At 44.2% G+C, this 22,416-nt stretch overlaps 1 protein-coding gene across 1 annotated transcript in view; it reads right to left on the reverse strand.

The window, feature by feature from the left end:
• The window catches only part of GAS6 (growth arrest specific 6), a 39,751-nt gene extending 38,686 nt beyond the window's left edge, over nt 1-1,065 (reverse strand). The window contains exons 1-2 of the mRNA XM_058045251.1: nt 985-1,065; nt 455-621 (exon numbers count right to left, since the gene is read on the reverse strand). Of these exons, the coding sequence (XP_057901234.1) occupies nt 455-621; nt 985-1,054 (237 nt within the window). The 5' untranslated portion in view covers nt 1,055-1,065. The remainder of the gene's footprint in view (nt 1-454; nt 622-984) is intronic.
• Nucleotides 1,066-22,416: the final 21,351 nt, after the last annotated feature.

Here is a 22,416-nt window from a genome sequence, read left to right on the forward strand (position 1 = left end):
TTGAGTGGTTAGGACATTTGTCTTAGAAGCCCTAGTTGTGACATATGCTGCAACACTGAGGGGATTTTAAATACAGCTGGGATGGGAAGCTGGAGGGAAGAGCAGGGTATCCAGACAGAGAAGCTGTATCATTATGCTGCACTGGTCTTGCTTCATGGATTTTGGACCGAGGGTGAACAGGACTCTTCCACTCTCCAGTGGCAGTCCCGCCAGCCGGTGCCAGGCCGGGCTGCTCACTCCGAGCACGCTCACAGACACGCTGCTGACCGGACAGCCCTGGCACTGCCCTTGTGCGGGCTGAGCACAGAGTGCCTTCCAGCCATTCCCCTCAAGGCCCGGGGTCCTCCTCCTCCCGATGCCTTTCCCAGCCGTGCCGGTAGCTGGCATCCAGCCGCGGGCAGAGGGTGGGCGGGAGCGCAGAGCAGGACAATCCCCCGAGCCTCCGCGTCCTTACCGTCTCTGGGTCATTCTCAAACACCTCCCGGGCCTCCTCCTTGCTGCAGTGCTCCTCCACGCACTCCCTCTCCAGGTGTCCTTGCTTGGTCTCCTCGAAGATCTGGTACGCCCGCCGCTGCCGGTGCCGCAGGAACTGGGCGGCTTCCGGGGCGCGCAGCAGCACGGCTGGGCAGCCGAGCCGGCACGGCGGGAGGCCGGGAGCAGCAGAGGAGCAGGAGAGGAGCGGGAGCAAGGACAGGCAGCGGTGAACAGCTGAGCCCACCGGATCGCCCCGGACCCCCGACCCCCGCCCCGCACACCAGACCGCCCCTCCGGGGACACCGAGCGCTCTCCGTGCCCGGGGCGCCGCCCGCGGGCCCCCGCGGCCTCAGCGCGGCCCCTCACGGCATCCCCTGACCCCGCCGCCGCCCTCACCGCAGCCGCGCATCCCCCGCACCCCAGCCAGCACAGCCCGCACCCGCACACACGCAGGGCGGCGGGGATGCTCGGCGGCGTGTGCGGGAGGCACGAACCCCCCGCGGTACTCACTCTGCGAGGAGTCCGCCGCCAGCAGGACGAGCAGCAGGGCGGCCCCGAGGGGCGCCGCGGGATGCGGCATCGCGATGCGGCGGCGGCCGGGGCCGGGGCCGGGGCGGGAGCGGCGGAGCGGGAGCGGCGCGGGCGGCGGGCGCGCTGCTACTGCGGGAGCGCGGCGCGGAGCCCGGCGGGGGAGCCGCTCGCCCGCCCTGCCCAATCCTCACCAGGCACCGCCGAGCCGCTGCTCACGGACACACCTCGCTGGCTGGCTCCCGGCGGAGCGGCCGCCGGCCCGGCCCCGCGTACCTGCCCGGAGCGGCCGCGGCGAGCGGCGGGGGCGGTCACGGGCAGCCGGGCCGAGGGGCGGCCGGCAGGACGCGGGCAGCGGGCGGGGAGACTGCGCCCTCACCTCCAGGCACATCGCTTTAATAGCTCCAGGCGCATCTCTTTAATAGCTCCGGGGCTCATCACTGGGAAGGGAGAAGCTGGCACCAAACCCAAGCCAGTCCTGCCGTAAATTAGAAACTTGGCTCTCCCCACACACCAACACAGGTTTCGTCAGAAACTCATTTTCAGTTTGTTCCAGTATTTTAGGATGAACTCCCCAGGAAAGAGATTAATGTCTTTTGTTACCAATGTGTTGCAAGCCATGCTTTACTGTCCTTTGTCCATCCGAAGTTCCACAGGACGCTTCCACCGTGGGAAACCGTGTTAGCTGTAACCTAGAGCTGTGGGGTCAGAGCTCAGAGGGGCTCTTAGGCTATCCAGTGCCACTGCTTTAAAGCCGTGCTTTCTATCTGTACTGCTCTGTCAAAGGGTAAGTGTGACAGATAGCTCCAGTAACACCGTGTCCATACATTCTTCGAGAAAGCTTCAGTGGCATAATTTGTTTCAGAAAAAGAACTTATCTAGTTTTAGTTTGTTATTTAGGTATATCTAATACAGATTTTGTGTCTCCACAATAATTACTGCAAATATAATAAAACAAATGTAAACAATGTATTCATATCACATAGTTGAAGTAAAGTAGGTGAAAACAGAAGAGCCAGCCTCATTCAAAGCATTTGTTCCTACGCTGGTATCTTCTGTCTGACAATACCCAATAGTAGAGATACAGGTAAGAGGTATAAAAACATAGAAATCACCATTAAGTGGTTTTTTTTTTTTTCTGTTTTCAACTCCTGAAGTGCAGAGGGAAAGTTCTCAGGTGAAATCCAGTGCAACCCTAGCAGCCACCAATGTACCACTTCTCTATGAATTTGTCCAATAGCTTTTTGATCTGTTTGTACACCTGGCCTCCAGGAGTGGTGGGAAGGGCTCAAATTTGCACAAAGGCTAGACAGGAACTTTTTCTCACTGGTTTTAAATCCAGTGCTTAATAATTTTACAGGGTACTTGAATTTTTGTCATCTAAGAAATAGTGAATGATCATGCCCTATTTGTTTCCACCACACCAGTATATAGACCTCTCTCATATGATTTCAGAACCATTATTTTTCCTGATCTGTGGAGCTTTGGTCTGTTACTTGTTTCCAAACCCCTCTGAGCTAGCATTGCTCAAAGGAGCAGTCCTTCCAGTCCCTGTTGCTTTTTCCTGTCCTTTGGCCACATCCGTTTCTTGTGCTAGCATGCTGCAAACTCTATCAGAATAATCCAACAAAAATGATTAATTTTGTTCATATCAGTTCCCCCACTGAGTTGCTGAGCAGCTGCACAAACACCGAAAGGGAGAGGCTTTCAGGGATGACAGCGAGTAGCTGCAGGCAAAGGAGCTGGGGCCTAATTTCATCAGCAGAGCTGGCCAAAGTGGTTCATGAAGCTACAGCTGAAGGCAGAGGTTTCCTAGGACTGGCTGCCACTTTCCTCCCTCTGTCATGTATCCTCCTGCCCATGTCCACAGATGTGGCTGTGCCATTTGGGCCCAGTCACCTGGCAGGAAACTCTTCTTTTTTTATGTGTGTGTGTCTGTGTGTGTGAGTGTGTGTGTCTGTGGGAGTGTGTGTCTCTGTGTGTCTGTGTGTGTGTGTTTTACCAGGTTACTGTGCTGAACCAGCTCAGTGACAGCATGAAGAAGTGTGGAGTGGGATTACAGCAGTAAATCCATAGTCAGCTCTGGGATTGCAGCCTAAGCCCCTCAGACACCATTCCCCACCTTTTCATCCTGCCCTTTACATTTGCTATTTATACTTCTTTTCAGACAATTTGGGCAAAACTACATGCAATATACAAGATATGATATTATAGCAAGTGTCCTGCTTCTTTCTTACTTCTGTTTTTTTCTTACTATTTTCAAACATTGCATGGGTCAATTCTTGACCTGGTCTCTCCACAGAGCCATGAACAAGAGGTCTGAGATCTCTTTCCTGAGTGCAGATTTACCAGTGAATGCAAAAGTGAGGGCTGTGTTTCATGGGTGTGTCGCTTTGTGTGTCTGTATATTAAATTTTCCTTGTCATTTATCACCCTGTCACATGAAGAGTGTTATCAAGTGATACAGCCAAGCCAACTGAACAGCTTCTTGCTACCAAAACAGGTTGTCCCACTCTGCCTTCCCTCTAAGCTTCCACCTTATCCCTGGATGTACAATCTTTGTACACTTTTGTCACTGATGTGACCTCTCAGCAAGTAAATTAAACTCACTAAGTCAAGATAAAAGTTAGAGTTTTTTGCTAAAAGTCTCCTGGTATTCTTGATTACCAGTTTAAGATTTGTCTGTTCAGATGAATTTTGTATTATCTGCCAACTGACCTCATGGCATTAAGTTTCTCCATAAAATTTCTGAAGATGTTGAACAGCAGAAATTTTTGTGGGTTCTGGAAACTGCATTATATTGTGTAATCTAATGATGAGTTTTCTTTCTTTCACATTTTTAAAATATCCTTTTCTGTTTATCCCATATGATCACACTTTGAGAGCATATGGTAAAAGACCAGCTCAAAAATTTTTTAATATCCAAGTATCTAATATTATCAGAACCATCCTTGTCTAAATAAATATCATTCCTTGAATATCAAATGGATTAGCAAAACAAGACATCCTTCTTGGTATGCAATGCTGATTCTTCTCCAACACATCATTCAGTTCACCAGTTCTATTCTTATGTTTTCCAATAAGTTACTTGGCACAGACATCAAACACTGATTTTGGTGAGCTCAGAAGTCTCTTCAATAGTTGTATTTTCCACCTTCCATTCTTCTGGCATGGTAGCATTTAAGGCACATTTAAGCAATGAGTTGAATAAAGTAACAGTTTAATTTTTTTCAAAATTCATGCATTTTTTTTATTATCTGGTCTCAGCTGTCCCAGTAATGTCTTAGGGAACATGAAAAACAGCATAGAAAAATAATGCTGAAAATATTAAAACAATGTTACATGAACTGCTTGTGCTCTCAGCATGTCCCATTTTAGACTGTCTTTTGATTTTACAGTAATCTAGACACAGATGTTTCCACATATAAATCTGAACCTGTAGGATTAGTTTCCATTGGTTTTTAGACACTAACCAGAAATATGCACCAAATCTAACAAATTTTGAGAGAAGTGACTAAAAATTCAACTAGAAGGTGTTTGTTAAGGATCAAAAATCTAAAAGTGGTTCATTGGTTCACAGAACTTGAGACACGTACTCCAAATGCCAACTGATGTCCTTTGGTTTCTCTTCCTTCATTAATCCCAAAAGAAACCAGCGTGTAGTGTGCAGACAAGCTGCACGGGTGTAGCAGAAGGTTTAACTGAGCAAAGTTCATTTAGGTTCCTGCCACTGATTACATTTGTAGTCACCAAAGTGCAGAATGAAACTAAAATGTCCTGAGAAGACTATGCAGGCCTCACAGCTTTAGAGCTGAAGCAGCACAGCAATGGAGCAGGTAAAGGGTCTAGAGCACAAATCTCATGAGGAGCAGCTGAGGGGGCTGGGGCTGTTTAACCTGGAGCAAAGGAGGCTCAGGGGACACCTACAAACACAGCTACCTGAAAGGAAGTTGTAGTGAGGTGGAGGCCAGTCTTTTCTCCCAGTTAACAAAACACAGGACGAGAAGAAATGGTCTCAAGTTGTGCCAGGGGAAATTTAGATTGGATATTGGGAAAATTTATTCATGGTAAGAACAGTCGGGCATTGGCACAGGCTGCCCAGGGAAAGAGCAGAATCATCACCTCTGGAAGTGTTCCAAAAATGTGTGGTTGTGGCACTTGGGGACACGATTCAGTGGTGGACCTGGAATTGCTGGGATACCAGTTGGATTTGATGATCTTAGAGTTTTTTCCCAACCTAAACAATTCTATGATTCTACATATTCATTGTGTACAAGAGGAAGGGATTCCCAAGCCTGCCCTTCCTTCCTTCTGTCGGTCCTCTAGCCAAGGACACTGTGAGGTGCATGTTCTTGACTTGTGAAGGACCCTCTCTTCTGTGTGAAGTACTTTTCTCACCTCAAGGAAAAATTGGTTAGACATGTCCTCTGAGTTGTCCCACAATGCCAAAGTATCTCAGATTTTACAGCAAGCAGCTGCTTCACATGCTCATTCCCATTCATTTCCTGTTATTTTTCCTTTGAAAGTGTTCCTAAGGTGTCATTCCTACTTTTGCTTGTATTTTACGAGTAGAAGGATATGAGATTACATCAGAATATTTAAGAAATTAAATTATTGTTGAAGGCAACATACTTAATCAGAAAATCCCTCTGAGAGTAAGAGAGCTGATTCCATGATCCTTGGCCTGAGTGCAGTACAGGCTGGCCATATGCCAATTATACTCAGCACATTAAGATCTGGAACTTGCTGCTTAGTCGTCAACTGTAATTTACGGACTGATGCCAGGAAATAAACTTCAAGGGCAAGGAAGTTCTGAACTGTCATCTTGTTCTCTCTGTGCCTGTCTTGGTTCCAGGTGAATGAGATTTCCTTTCATTAGAGGCTAAAATGGTGGCTGAAAATATCTTTAGGCACTAGCAAAACCAAATTGCTTACCTGGACAGTGGCACTCCCTCTGCAGCAAGACAGCGAGCAAACTCCTGGGCAGAACTGGCACTGCCATCCACAGGTGAGCTCCCAGACTGAAGGGCACCGACCAACAGCACAGACAGACCTCCTGCCAGAGCCTGCAGGACATTGTGGCTCCTGGTTATATACCTCTGCAGGGCACCAAAGGGTTGAGGTGGGGGTGCAGGACCAGAGAGTGTTTTCTGTGCAATCTGAGTCACCACTAAGTACCTGGAGGCAGGGAGCCCAATGGGGCTGTTGTATTTATGGTGACAAGATGCTGTGGAGATGATCTTCCATAACTGATTCTGCTTTTTACTTCTTACTCCCTTTTAAAAATAATAGCTTTGCTTTTCTCTGTTTTGAAACAACCTCTGTACCTCTGGGATACAAGCATTAGATTGTGGACTTAACTGTGTTGTGGAGTAACACCAGTTCCTTTTATCTTGCTCCTGCCTTCACAGGTGTGTTATCCAATTGAGGATATTAAATTCAGTTCTAATAGATTCCTTTCTTGATGATTAAGCATCTGTTGTGCTATCACTAAATGTCTCTCTAGTGTCTCCATATGTTGCCATTTGGAAAAAGAATTTTGTAGAGGTTGAAAGATATCTTGATTTTCAACACGTGTGACAAGGCAAAGAAGGGAGCTCACAAACTGGAACTACTCTGGGCAGACAGACCGTAAATAACTTTAGAATGCCCCTAGCAGGTAACTTATATAAAAAAGCTCCTGTAGCAGTGTGTGCTACATGAGTGTGCAGCATGCCCAGGTGGGCCTCAGTTAATTAAACAAAGTATAGATTCCCACACTAAAAATTTAAGATTTCTTTTTGTCATCAGCAAGAATTGAACTCAGACTCCAAGACAAGAACCTTTCACGGTACCAGTGCAATCCATGCCGCTTGGGAAACCCATTTGGTGAATCCGTCTGGACCTTCTCCTAATGTGCCACTGCCACAGATGAGCTGGGGCTTTTTGCACAGCCTGCACTTTCCTTTTTAAAAACAGAGTTTTGGACACATCAGATTCATTTAATGCCTGGCTGTAAAGTGAGTCAAAACAAATTAAAATTGTAAAGTATTTGTGATGATGAGAAGTGAAAGTTTGGAGGTAACAAAAATAGGATGCAAGCCTTCTAAGAACATTTCCAGGCAATTGGTGTAATGCTGGATAGTCGTGCAGCTCCACTGAAAGATATTACTGATGCATATGTGAAACTTTATTCCAAGACACACACTGATGTAAATGCAACAGGTGATGAAAAAGAATATCAGCATGAGAAACTGTAACTAAAAACAACTAGAAGCCATGCTTGAATTCAGGCTATTTTCAGGAATAAATACAAAAAACTACTTTCTCCTCTTCCAAATAAAAGTCCTTCAAGGAGCCACACAAACATGTGCCTTTGTTTAGATCAGGCCAATATTTTTGTTAGAATGTGAAATTTCATCCAGAGGTATTTAATAATGTAAATGGCATAAAATACCTCTTCTCTGGTGTATTCAAGTTTAACATTTTCTAATAAAAACAATCACAGAAAAGGTGCCCTTATACTGAACAAGTCTTTTGAGTGAGTGGCATATATTAAATCAAGAAGAAAAGGGCTAATTTTCAAAATATGCTTAATTTTAGTGATGATGAAATGGATGAAAAGAATAAGTAAATGTAGATTAGAGAGAGAATCAAAGACTTGAGTAAAAAGTGGAGCTGAATGCATGGAGAGAGATGTAGAAAAAAGGTTGTTCATCTTTCACACATGTCATTTACTTAAAAAGAAATTTCATAAAACACTCTCCAATTAATGTCTCTCCTCAATAAGGGATCCAAATCCTATTTTCTGACAGTGATACATTATGCTGGAGGGAGAAGGAGAAAAGCTTCTTTTCCTCAGGTGCTAGTCATGCCCATGTCTGTATGCTGAACTGAATGACCAGAGGAACAGCCTTTGCAAGGGACCAATTTCTCTTCAGGGCTTTCCTGCTGGATGCTCTGCGGCTGAGACACATGAATCTTGCTTTGGAGCATTGCACCAACATGGACACTTATGTTTCTTCTTCTCTTTTCTCTGATGCCCCCAGCCCTGTGGAAGTGTGCTGGGATAAAACAAGGAGCACCCTGATGATGGGTAAATTATCGCGATGTGTGTGATTGTCAGGAAAACATTGAGAGAAAACTCAGTGCCAGCAGATAGAGCCCAGTTCTGACTTATACTGAGGAAAAGAGTCCAACAAGACTGAATCCCAAACCAGATTATGAGTAGGAATGAACTTTTGAGTGATGTAAGGGGTGTCATAAACATTGCTGGTGGACAGGATTTGTGTTTTATTAGGCCATTGGTATATGAATATACCATGAGGTTATCATGGCTTCTATTCCCCGGCATTCTGCACGTGCTTGAGTCCTAGGGGATTTTTAGTTACTTGAATAAAGGCTAAAAGAAATATAAATAAATTCAAGGATGACATGAGGAGGAGAAGAATATTGCAGCAAAACAATAAGAACAAATATAAGCCCATACAATGCATTCTACAAAACCTCACCAGGAATAATATAAACACCAAATGACAAATGGAGTTGCTGAGACATTACTTGAGTTGGAGCTGTCTCTCCAAGGCAGGAGGGAGAGTACTGATATTCATTGCTGACTGTGAAAAGGGCCTCTTAGCAGAAGACCATGATGTTTCTTTATTGTTCTCATTAACTCAAAGCCATAAAAAACTCCCAGCTGTATGATACAATATAATGGGACAGTGAGAGACAAAACCAGAGTTTTAACTAGATGTAGATCTTGCCAGTGCTTAGCTCTTAGAGGGAATTCTGCTCTGAAGCAGCCTCCTTGCATCAGTCTGGGCTTGGAGGAAGGGAGAGGAGCTGTCACTGCGGAGCAGCTCTCAAGCGCTGATCCCTGGGGCAAGCTGCTGGTGGCTGGGAAGAGTTGCCTGGTAACAAGGAGCTGTTCCCTTCTCATTTCCAGCTGTAAAACTGCATTGGAAGGAGCTGAATAACACCAGAATAGAAACCTAGCTTATGATTTGTGGTTTAATGCAATGAAACAGGAGTATAGTAGAGGTGGCCTTTGAGTCCCAGTAGATATCTGTATTGTACTTCAATATCTGTATATAGGCCTTGCCCCGGTAGGTCCCAGTTGATCTCGATGGGCTGCAGCTGTGATGTCCTTCATTGGGCTGCAGCTGTGGCTAGTAAAGACAACTGGGACAAAAGGAGGTGGGTTGGCCAGTCAGGGAGAGCCTTGGAGGAGCCCTGACTAAGAAAGAATGACATGCAGAAGAAGGAGTTTGTGCTGTGAAGCTCTGCAGCTGTAAGAAAACAGCAAAAGAAGGTATGGGACTCAAGAAGTATAACAACAGCAATATCTAGAAATATAACAACAACACAGGAGTAATGTTATGGCATCTCTAAATTGTTTAGGACACAAGTCTTTGCAGTAGAGTTCCAGCAGGTCCATGTTGCAAAATGGAAACAGAGCTTTCTGTAATCTTTTATTGATCAGCTTCTTGTTCCAGCAAGGTTTGTCAGTGGAATGCTGGTGGTGTAACCTCTGGTGTGTGTAAAGGATGGGGAAAAAGGTAATAGCAATGGGGATTTTAACAGAGCAGCACAAGAAACAGACATAACCAAGAAAGCAAAAATTCATTTTCTGGAAAGTGTATGAAAATATATGTATTAAAATATCAACATTTATATTTCGTATTTGAATGGAAAATACAACATCTGATGTGCTGATTTCTCCATCTAAATGGAAATGTGTACATTTACCTATTGGTGGTAATAATAACAATAATAATAGCAAGGGTCTGAATTTATTTCTAAAACAGGCTTTCTGCTTTCTTTTCTGGAAGGGAAATTCTAGTTGTGCAGTTTGAGAGGGACTGAGACTTGAATGACATCTCTGTTGACATCTCTGTGGGAGACAAAATGGAAGTCTGGATCAGGCCAGAGCAGAAGGTTATCCCACTGTAAGACTGCTATCATTGAGGGAAGGAATTTCAACATGTGTTGTTGGGCAACCTGTGCTGACTGCCATGAAGTTTCCATTCAAAAGTTTCCATTCAAAAGTTTCAAAAGCTGGGGGAATGCCTCCTCAAGGAGAATGCCTGCAAAACCCCAAAGCAGCATACAAAAAGGAGGGATGAGCCATCCTCTGAAGTCCTGGGAACAAAAGGTGACACTGATGTGGGCTTTGGCAGGGAAGGCAGTCATGGGGCCTGCTTATGTTCTTTAGAAGGGTTGTAAGCAACCAAAAGAAAATATCAGCTTTGGTTTAAATTAAAAAAATCATAGTTCAGTGTGCTGTTTTGGCTGGGGTAGAGTTAATTTTCTCTATAGTTGCCAGTATGGGGCTATGGCTAAAGCAGTGTTGATAACTCAGGATGTTCTAGCCATTGCTGAGCAGGACTTGCAGGGCACCAGGGCCTTTTGTGCCTCCCAGCCCACCCACCAGTGAGGGAGCTGGGAGGGGACACAGCTGGGACAGCTGGCCCCAGGCGAGCAGAGGGATATCCCCCACTATGTGGTGTCATGACCAGTCTATAAAGCTGGGGGAAGAAAAAGGAAAGGGGGAATGTTTGGACTAATGGTGTTTATCTTCTCAAGTCACCATTACATGTGGTGGTGCTCAGCTTTCCTGGGTTGACCGGATGCCTGCCTGCCCATGAGAAGTGGTGGATGAATTCCTTGTTCTGCCTTGCTGGCCTGTGTGGCTGTTGCTTTCTCTGTTGAATAGTCTCTGCCTCAACCCATGAGTTTCTCACTTTCACCCTTCTGGTTCTTTTCCCCATCCCACTGGGGAGGGACGAGTGAGTTGAACTCCTGTGTGGCACTGCAGTTCAACCATGACTTTCAGAAACATTTTATTTTAACCAGGAAAATTAGGGAGGGAGAGGGATATCTAGGTCAAGTATGACTTCCCTTTTCCATTACAGATTGCTTTGAAAGATATGGTAATGTCACAATACATTGCTAGTGAGAGCTGGTTTTGAGCCTGTGTTGTGCAAATTTTATCAAATACCAAAACTTTCAAACATTGGTACTTAAAATGGGCAAGAAATATGTCAAGAAAATATGTTTCATTTGCGTGCAATCTGATCTTCAGGTAAATGTACCAACATCCTCCTCTCTACAAGAAATCTTCTGTGTTTTAGGAAGATAGTGAAAAAACAGGAGCCACACAGTAATCAAACCAGTCTGTACCCCCTAGGAGATACCTATATGCACATACAGGCATCTCCATAGCCATGCATGTGTTGCCATCTCCCAACATCTGTAAACACAAACCAGTTAAGCTTCTTAAGCAGTCCTCTGAGACAGGAAGGTATTATTCCTGTTTACTGATTAGAAAGCAGAAGTCTCAGGGAAGTTCAAATGTAAAACCCAGGAAGAGCTGGAATTGACTTTAATTTTATAAAGTCCAAGTGGGGGTTTATGTCCAAGATTTATGATATCATATTTTCTTTTTGTTGTTTGACTTGATTTCAAAATTTCTATGGCAAAGAGAAAAATCATGGAATAGAATAGTGTTCAAATAAAAGGACAAAATTATTGTTTCCTTTTAAGTTGAGAGAGTGAAAATCTTTCCTTCATCTTAGCTTGTATCAGAGTGGTAATTTAAAAATGAAGTGCTGATTCTTCAAAAAGAAATTTAGTTTTGCTATCGTTGATGCCAGCTGGGTCTGCAAGCTCTACCACAGGAAGAGATGAATAAGTGGTTGGGAAAACCTGAATGAATTACACTCAGACCACAATAATTAAAGCCCTTCTTGGATCTTAAGGGCTGGAACCAGAAAAACAATGGTTCAAAAAACCCAGTCCAGGATATTGCATTTTGGTGTGGGCAGTCCACTGCATAATAAAAACTCAGCAGCACCTTGCTTTTAATGAAATAAATGGGGCAAAGCAGGTCTGGAAGGGCAGCAACCCCTTTTACAGACTGGTATAAGGGGCAAATAAATCCACTCCCACTGCAGGACACAGGCTGGGGCTTTCTTCAGCCTGTGGTGCCGACTCCTTGTCCCTGGGGAGTGCACCCTCACTTCTTATGGACAATGCTGTGAAGCAAGGGAGATGATGGAGTGTGGTGGTGTTTTCAGGGGTCCCAGGACAATGGGAGAGATGAGAATCTGACTCCATGTTTCAGAAGGCTGATTTATTATTTTATGATATATATTATATTAAAAGAAAATGATATATTAAAACTATACTAAAAGAACAGAAGAAAGGATTTCATCAGAAGGCTAGCAAGGAAAAGGAATAATAAAAAAGGCTTGTGACTCTCAGAGAGTCTGAGCCAGCTGGACTGTGATTTGCCATTAATTAGAAACAACCAACATGGACCAATCAAGATGCACCTGTTGCATTCCACAGCAGCAGATAATCAATGTTTACATTTTGTTTCTGAGGTCTCTCAGCTTCTCAGGAGAAAAAATCCTAAGGAAAGGATTTTTCAGAAAATATCATGGCTACAATGGAGGGATCTGTGATGCTGTGGTGCATTGAGAGGACCCTCAGGAGGGAATATGGTGTCTCCTACATTAGTCTCCTTCAGAATGTTAGTGATTTTTTATACATTATATTATATACAATACAGAGTGACTGTATATTTTATACAAGACCCATCCCAGCACTGAGTACTGGCCTCTGCTGCAGATTCTTCTCTAGACTTAGTCAGAAATTACTTGCATTGACTGTCTCCAAAGGAAACCCAGTCACCAAGCTGCTGCTCTTTGTCTGTAATCACTTTGCCTTCATCTATGGTTTGGCACCAGCTGCACCAGGAAAAGTCACACAATTACAGTTTGCTTCTAAGTTATTTGAGCAGAAGTTCAAATTCTAGATCCCAGAAATTACACATTGGTTATAACTAAGAAAAAAAATTTCAAGCATTCTGTTAAGAAAATGGTGTTAAGCAAAATACTCATAAGTCAAACCTATTGCAAGAAAAACACCTTAATATCTGAAAAAAAATAAAATGGACTGAAACTTAAGTTGTTATCTGGCTATAAAATTTCAGCTATTTTCTTACTTGAGCTTATCAGTTCTTATTTTTATTGTGTGCATTGTTTATATATTGTGCTCTAGAAATATTTTATTGCATAAATGTTTGTCTTAAGGGAGGGAGGAAAGGGTGGGAAAAGTCCCAACAAATAACCCAGTGTATTTAAGGCTTTCAGTCTGTACCTATGCTGCAAGGAAGATTGCAGCAGTGTGGTTTACTGTATGCCAGGTGCATTTGCTGCTTGGAAACAGAGCTCAGCTTTCCATGCACTTGGCTCTCTGTTGAAGCTAAAAATCTTCAATGTGCCCATCACTTGAGCAGACAGCAGCTCTCAGGGCAAGTGCAGTAAATGCACAGGAATGCACAATTTGGGCGTGAAGCTCCCTAAATCTCACATGCAGGGTCTTGAAGCAGCAGACACTGTGTGTGGGCTGAATGAGTTACATGAGCAGAGCAGCTGCCCGTGCTGTGCAGGGCTGGGTCTGCAGCAAGCCCAGCCAGTGCTGCTCAAGGCACTTGGTGGGACACGAGGGGGAAAGATGCTCTACCTGCAGCTCTGGTAGAGCATTCCTGTGTCTCCCATGGGCAGGGCCACACTCTAACCTTCAGGTAGAAAAGGGCGTATGAGGCCAAAACTTTGTGCTGGGTGCCAAACAAAAAGGTAAAACCCTTTGGCAATGCACTGGTGTGAGTCCTGCACATGTGCTAACCCATAACACAGGCACTCACTCACGTGTGGCCCTACGTGCATACATCCCACACACCTGCACAGACTCTGCACACAGTGAAGGTGATTGCCCTCTGCAGTGTTCCAGGTGTCCCAACTCAAAGGTGTGACTGCATCCTGGGTGCCATGCAAGGAGTGATTAAATCTGAGCCCAGAACCTCCCCAGGCACAGCACACACTTACCTGGGGGGCAGAGGTGTAGCACCTCCAGCAGCCCTCTCTGTCCTTCTGTCTCTGTGTGCCCAGATATCTCCAGATTGGCCCCATTGCTTGAACCCCATGGATGGGAGGCACAGAGGAGCTGCAGCACAAGCTGTTCCCATGTGATGATCCCTGAACCCCCATCCCGCTTCCCTCTCTCTTGCTGCAGTGTCCCCATACCAGTCCCTGTGTGTAAATGGAAGGGCTCCTCTGACGCTCACCCAGCTCCTCCTGCTGAGCCTGGGAATGCTGTCTCCACCCCAAAAAGGCTCCCTCCAAGTGCACAAGAGCACTGCCTCCTTCCTTCCCTGTGTTCAGCCTTTAATATGCATCCCTGTAGCATTGTGCAGCTTCCGATGGGGGCTGATAAGCAGATTGCTTTTTTTTTCTGTAGAGGCAGAAAATGAATGCAAATGACATTCACTGTGGGTTTTGATGTGTGTGGCTTGATGCTTATCAGCTCAATTATGCTGCAGGAAAATGAATGGCAGGATTGTTCTCCGAGTCTGACATGGAGTTTAACAAGAAAAACCGTGAAACTCTTGTGTTACAATCAAGCGTAACTGGGGTCTTCACAATTCCAGAAGTAAAGTGGGTTCTCTGGCCAAATTAAAGAAACTGGAGAATTGCCAAGGAAAACATTTTTGTCCAGCTTAGTTTATCAGATGTTACCAGCTTGTAGTGATACATTATCATAGAGAGTTATTTCCTCTGTTAAACATAGAAGCAAGAGCAAGGATGGATAAACAATGTAGGCAAACAAGCCCCAAGTGTTTAATTATTTTAGCTTACCACGGCGGGAAGCAGGGGTGGAGGGGGAAGGAGATAAAATTAAGCATTCCTCAAAGAGTCCAGCTACTGCTTTCTATGTTGGAATTGTCTCCATCAGAGAAGGAAGCCTGAAGCACAGAGCAAGTGGCTGTCCAGCAGCCAAAAGCTCTCCCAGAGCCCCAGTCTGTTGCAAAAGAGGAGCCCTCTGAGCAAGGCTGTGACTCAGGGTGACCCAGATCTCATGGCCTGGGAAATGCAAGCAGGAATCAAACATCTTGCCTGCTTTTGGATGTGTCTGGAGCAGATGTCAGTGTCCAATCCACTCACTCCAGGCTTTCCTCATGACAAGCAGAGGGATGCAGATAAGGGCATGGTTCATCTGACACTTATTTCAGGTGTCTGGTTTGGGATGAAATTATTCACACCCTGAATACATTATACATTGATAAAAAAGATTATTCCATAGTAGATGTCTGTGTTACAAATATCAATATTTCATCAAAAGAGCCCATAGACCACAAGATTTCCTTTGGTGGTTGCCATCAGCCATCATTGCTGGCCCCTGGGATCTGTATGGCTTTGCTCACCCAACAGGCAAAGGGAGGGACAGGAAACCAGAAACCTTCCTTTCTATGACTAAGATTTGACCCTTCAAAGCAAATGAGTGAAGTTGCACTGCAACAAGGAGTGACAAGAATTGTCTACCCAGATAATGCTGTTTCACAGGTAGTTGAATACCATAGTTGAATACCTTGAATACCATAGTTGAAATATTTAGATAATTCCAGTGTGTCCCAGACCTGAAGTCTCTGAGCAAATCAGAACTAACAGAAAAATTCCAGAGAGAAAGTATATTGTACAGTAAATATTGCTCATTACCACTATAAACCAGTCTTCAGTATAGCAGGTTTGCTGCAGAGCTGTGTTTTAGGATAAATTTTTATACTTCCAAGATAACACAAAAAGGAGCAAAGGGATCTTCCATGAGGAAGGGCTGGAATATGTTTGTGTGGCTGACCCAGAGGTTTTGTGTGGTAGCACCCCATTATCTCCATACCTGCAAGATGAGGAGCAGAGCTTTGGCTGAATGTCCATTCTGGGTTGTGAGATCTCTGTGTGAGGGAGCAGGGACAGCTCAGCTGACCTTCGGGTCTGGCTCAGGTGTCAGCACCCTGGCTCCCCTCCCACTGCTTGGAGGGTAAGCCATGAATGGGGATGTCATTTCCTCACTGATAATCTGCAGACCACTGGATCCTTTTTGCACATGAAGATGTACTTTGACAGGCTAAAATACAGCTCCTGCCTTACCTTTTTCATTTAAATTGGGCAGGGTGAGACACAGCCTCCTCCAACAGCTTATTTTGGTTCATAAACTAGGACATTTACTGGCACAGCAGCAGAAAAATGCATTTGCTAACCCTTATGTATAACAAACAGGTGTCATGGAAAAAACATGTTTTGCAGAACATACCAAGTAACCTCAAGGCTGAACTGAGAGCTATAGAATTGTCTCATTCCCTGCCAGCAATCCTGGGATGTCATCCAAAATTACCTGTGGCTTCTTGAGTTTAGTTCAGTTGGAGATGAGAATCAGTGTGTAAGCATCTACATATGCAGAAGCAAGAAAAGTGACAGACATATTGAAGACTGCATCTTGGTAGCCTACATGTAAGTCCGGGGGAACTTTATAAACAATATACATATTTAAACATTTATACATTTCCCAGTAGCCACTTGAAAGCCACAGTTTTAATTCATGATGCTGAAAGTCTTGATTCAGAATGACATCAGTCAACACTGAGAGTCTGTCAGAAGCTGGTGCTTTGGATTTCATTAGGTTGTCTCACAGTGGTGTGGAGCAACATCTTATGGGGCTTTCTGTACTAGATCCAGTCCAGACAAGCTACCAAGTGTGTCTTACTTCAGGCATGTAGAAAGTCATTTGTACATCTTTATTTAAGGCAGACTAATGTTCTTTTGTGGTATGGAGCTGTACATCTAGATTTATGAGTGGGACCCAGATCCTAAACAAGAGTTGAAAATATCAATGCCTTTGCAAAATTAAACCTCTCAGTCAAGTTCTGGATATTTTTCTCTTGATAATCCTCTAAACTAAAAAATTAAAATGTAAGAAATGAGGAAAATATTGAATCTAGATGCCGTCTAATGAAATTTGAATCAGCAACAAATATTCCTATTTCATAAGAATGAAATAAGATATGGAGAGTATGGTGAAATCAGCAGAAAGTACCTCTAATCCTATATTGCTTAAAACTCATTAAAAAAATAATGATTCAGTGACATAAAAACCAGTCTAAGCACTCTTGTTCTCTCTCTTTAACTAATTTTTAGAAATTAAGCTAGAATAAGTCCCTGCAGTAATAAAAGGCCCCAAACATCACAGGAATTGTTGGAGGTTTGCAGGAGGCTGTGGTGGGACTCATCTGAGTAGGACAAAAGGATAGGATAAACAATAGATGGACATTTTTCCTAGTGTGCTTGTAGGCATGTCCATGTACCATCTAAAACTGGGCCTTGTGGACACCAGCAGTTCTGTGGGTGTGAGCAATGGAGATAGAACTAAGCCAAGCAAGCCAACAGAGAAGCTATTCAGCATTTCTGTGCAGATAGAGCAGCTGCTCCCACATGGAAACAGCCCATCCCCACACACCCTGCTCCACCTGCCAGGTACAGTGGAGCTTCAGCTCAAAACATCAGAGCTCATGGGAAGCTAGGAGAGGGGCATGGACTATCCTCTGCTTTAAATGTATTTGGGCACTGCACAGTCAAATATAATGGATAATATGATATTTTGGATCCAGGATCCAGGTATAATATCTGCAGGAGTTCTCAAGACCAGGCCCCCTGAGCTGGCTCAGCCAGCCCTGCTGTGCCCAGCACTGTGACTGCTTTCACCCATTGCCCTAACAGGGGCACAGGCAGTGGCAGCAGAAAGCCCAAACTGGGTCAGTCTCTGCTATTGTTTCTCCAGTCTGTGGGAAGTGTACAGAGGACTGAGGTTGGAATCAAAAGGTCTCCAGTGGGGAAAATACAAAAGCCTAAGGGATTCAGAGTGGTTTGAAAGACTTCAACTCTGTTTACATACACTCATTTTTCCTTTTTTCTTATTCTCTGTTACTTCAAGAGTACTGCAGAATGGAAACATCTCACAGTGGAAAGGCTAGGCCAGTCATGGAAAGATATACACTGAACAAAGTGCTGGCATCAAATAGAGGTCTTCCTACCACAAGCAATGGTAGCATGGTCATGGTTAATGTCATGTGTGGGATTCAAACTTATATTCAAACTTGTGTAGTCACAAGCAGCCTATTTTGAGGCAAAGGACCTTTTGGCTGTCTGCAATTAAAAATGGAATTGATTGAATTTTTCATCTGTCCTGTTTATATTTACACATTCTTGTCTGGTTAAAATTTGGAAGTTTTGTGGTCATTTTTGTTTTGTCTCTCTGACTGTGGCATATTTTAAAAAACAACCTGAAATGTCAACGATATCAAGAGGAGACAACAGTGACTGTCTGAGATTACTCTAAAAGCCTCTCTTTCCAGCACAGGAAGAGTAGAAAGTTCATATCTACTTTTACACATAGGATCATTTATGAAATCTTTCAGGAATTCTGTACAATTTTTCATTGTCATTGGGGGAAACAGCAAAGTTTGGTACATTGCTGAGAAGTATTTGTGCCTTAAGCATCTCCTGAAGACTCATCTGCAGTTTTATTGTACACCACATTCTGCAGGTCACTTTAAGTCTAGTTCTGGTTTTAATAGGACTAATGGCAGTTCTAAATATTCCCTGTGGGAGCAAATGAATACAGCCCATTCATTTCAGTTGACAAAAGTTAAGTAAATGTAACATTTTCCTTCTGAAAATAAATGGAAATATCTTTAAAAATGAGCCTAAAATAGATATTTACATCATGAAAAAAACTGTTCCTTATGTTCTTCCAATTTGTATTCAGTTTTGGCTCCTTCAGCAGCAGCTATTGGTGATGAAGTAGTTGAAAAGGAGCATAAGTCATTGAATCAGAGTTCAGTCATGTAGTACCATGACCCATATATTCCTATTGGGTGACTTGCTGCACTTGCATGGTTCCAAGCAGAAAAGAATGTGTGTTTCTTGGGAACATATAGCTTGGAAAAAGCATATAGATAATAATAAAAAAGCATGCAGCTGAACATGGAAAGACACATCTCTGAGTAACTGCTGCTGTACTTTTTCTCAAAATCCATCTGTTTATCATAATTTTCATGTCTGTGCAAGCATATTAGGAGATATTGAGTGATGTGGTAGTTATTGGAATCATTGCAAAACCAACAAACCTGAGGAGAAGGCCAGTTTTTCAACATTCTATTTACTATACAGGACAAGCAATAGAGTACAGTGGTAAAATTTTGAAACTTCACAGTTACAGTGAGTAAGCACTCAGTAAGAAAAGCACAATTTTGCAGCAGGTTTCAATTACATCCACAGTGGATTTCAGGGCAGTTACATCAGCTCCTATATTCTGGGTAAATCAAGAGGCTGATTAGCGTGGATGAATTGTGTGCAAATAGAAGCTTGTGCTGCTTCTCTCAGTTATTTCACCTCCATTTTCTCCTGTGAACACACAGATTTCTCAAGAAGCAGTCAGTGTTTTCAAAATAGGCCTGTAATGAACTGTAGGCAGGTTTTGCCTGTTCAGTGATCAGGCTGCTGATGAAATTGCCTTCCCTGAGAACCCAGGAGTCTGCCATCATGTTGGCTGTTTATTTAGGTTGTCAGTTCAGAATTATGTTAAATTCTTGCCTTATGCAGGCACAATATCTATTGCACTATTCAACAGAAAAAAATAAATACTAGCAACACAAACATTTTCCCAGTTTTTGGACAGACTGTGCTGTTTGGAAGGTATGTTTTAAATGGGAAGAGGGGGAGACTTCACAAAAGATTATATATTATTTGATGATACTTTAAAAGCAAACCAAGACTTGAAAAAAATCGATAGGATAAATATGGCCTCTATAAGCTTTTAAAAACCCCAGTACAGAGTCCTGCTGCCTTTAGGACTACAATTATAAAATCAGCAAGCCAAATAATGTGATCAATTGCTTGTGTAGACATAATCTTCCCAACTCCTTTCCAGGCCTCCTCTTCTCAATTGCCATTCCTGAAAATCTCAGCAGTGACTGCCTGCACGTCCCTGTGGACAAGCAGGGAGTTCAGACCCTGTGATGGTGTGAACATCCCAGTGATCTGTTTTTTCCTACTCTTTGACTGCAAGCTTCCTCTGCAGCAAGAGGCAAGGGAGGATGAAGAAAGAAGAGCAGCTCCAAAATGATGTGCTGCTGGTAGGAAAAGGTGAGTGCAGAGCAGGAGATGTTCTAAGCAGATGTAAAGGGAACACTGATCTGTGTGTGTGGCTGTGGTGGAGGGTGCCTGAGAAGGTGGTGAGGTTGTCAAGCTGTCCAAGCTGGGAATTGTTGACTTCACCAGTGCTAGCAGGTGCAGCAGTGGAGGCTCACATGGGTGCAGAAGCTGTGAGGAGAAGGTGCGGCAGCCACCTTCTTTGGCTGTACCCCTTTTCCTTGTTTTCCCTTCTGCTCTCTGCAAAGGTGAGGAGAAGACTGCAGGAGCTGCAGACCAAGGATGCAGCTGGGGTGGAGGCAGGCAGGGCAGCTTCTCCTGCCCACAGAGTCTGTCTGTGGCCATGAGCCACACAGCCATGGAGCTCACAGTGGCAGCAGCAGACCTGCTTCCACATGTGGGACGATTGGGTGGGATGAAGGTTGGTTCCCCAAAGGGTCCCAGGACTGGTAGACAGCACCTTGTGTGAGCACTGTGAGGGTGAGGGGCTGGTGGACATACAGGGCCCTCAGTGGTTTAAGAGGCTGTGGGAAGAGCTGGGATAGAGGGCTGGCTCTGCTGGAGCAGAAGGATAGGGGTAACCCCCAGAGGTATCAAAGGGGACCATGCTGAAAGGGCTTCAGTCGACTGAGGACTACAGTGATCTGTCAAAAAGGACAAATTCCCATCCTGTCATTGCATGGTTGGCCAATGACTTCAGAAAAATTCAGTGCAATTTCCTGTCCAAAAGAAAATGTTGTTTTGAAGTAAGCCTGTGCATTTCACAGATGTGCCAATATACTGGCTGACACAGCTCCTATTCTACAAGAATATATTATTTCTTTTTGATAGGAGGTCAAATAAAGAAGGGAATGGACTGAAACCAAATTCCAGTATATTTGTTATTTCCAAGCTCCTAATTCAGAAAAACAGTGTTGCACAACATTTTTTGCTATTTCATCCATGATTGTTCTCTGAGGGATCAACATTACAAGACACACTCATGTGGACAGCCTGGGCAAATATCTCCTTAAAAATTCCATGAGGATGAAGAACAAGACTTTCTGGAAATCACTCCGTGCAAAACACAGTCCAAAATCCATTTGAAGAAAAAGACATGGACAGAAATAAAACACATGCAGAAACTTTCAGACTTCAATGGCAAATCTCATTTTGCTTTTACCTCTGCTCTCAGATAGGAAGACTCCTGGGGTCTTAAAAGCTCTATAAGCAGCAATACCTCCTCCTCCTCTCTCTGTCCCCTAACAGGTTTTAGCTTCTCACTTTGGGGTCTTCATAGCTATTCTGCCCAAGAAAAAAGGGCAGGGGTGTCACCAGAGCTCTGTACTGCCTGCATGCTTCATGTTCAGCTGTGTTCTGGATGCTCTGCACAGCTCTCTGAGCCTGACCTAGAGAGCCATGAGCAGCACAAATGTGCCCTGAGTTCTGCAGCGATCCTTGGCTCTGATACATGGCCCTTGTCAGCTCAGCTGAGAAGAGCCATTCTCTAAGTCTTGCCTTTGTGAAAGCAGAACCAGGGAGCTCCACCCTCACCAGCCCGTGCTGCTGCAGCCAGCTGTGCAGGGTGTCAGGCAGCACAGCTGGCAGGGCTGCACCAGCAGCTGCAGGTGACATGGGAAGGAACTGGGGAGAGGCTGGGAGTCTTGGGAAAGACACAGTGACGTTCCTTTGGTTTAGAGCTCTAGCTGAGTCTGGTTTAGAGTTCTAGTTGCCTTCCCTCATCTCAGGCTTTCTGGTGTTCTGGTTTTTTTAAATAATGATTTATGAATTCATCTGTATATGGGATAGGCAATAAGCATAGCCATAAAAATAAAACAAAGCGAGAGAAAAGCAAGTGCAGAGGCTGGAACAGTTACCTGGAGTTATAGCAGTAGGATGCAAAAGGTCACAAAAGAAAAAAAAAAACATGCGAAAACAGATTTTTGTTGACACTTCTGCTCCCAGAACCAGCTTGGGTTATTTTCTGGGACATCTTTCCTTCCTTTTATAATTTCCAGGCTGGCTAAATTTCCCAGTAACTCTTCAAATCCAAAAGCAAGCTGTGCCTACAGGAGCACTTCTGTCTCAGCAGTCACAGAATCACACACTCCTGCTTTCCCTTCCAGCACCACCAAGCACTCCTAAGTCACAAAACTGAGGTCATTGCTTGAAGTTTTGCACCGTTCTGCCTATGCATGCTTGGGACTTAGCAATGAGGATGTCAGCTGCAAAAAACCCACCAAAACCAGAATGGCTTGAGGCATCATTGTCATGCACTGTGGGTCATGTGTCCCAGATATCAAGGGTAGAAATATTACCAAACCAGAACATCACCCCTAGCCCCAGGTGAAGGGGAGGTTGGAAGCCTCACAAGTTGTGAGAAACAAACTACAGAGAGCCTTGGGCAGGA

The sequence above is a fragment of the Melospiza georgiana genome, chromosome 2 (genome assembly GCF_028018845.1).
Source record: "Melospiza georgiana isolate bMelGeo1 chromosome 2, bMelGeo1.pri, whole genome shotgun sequence".
Taxonomy (NCBI): domain Eukaryota; kingdom Metazoa; phylum Chordata; class Aves; order Passeriformes; family Passerellidae; genus Melospiza; species Melospiza georgiana.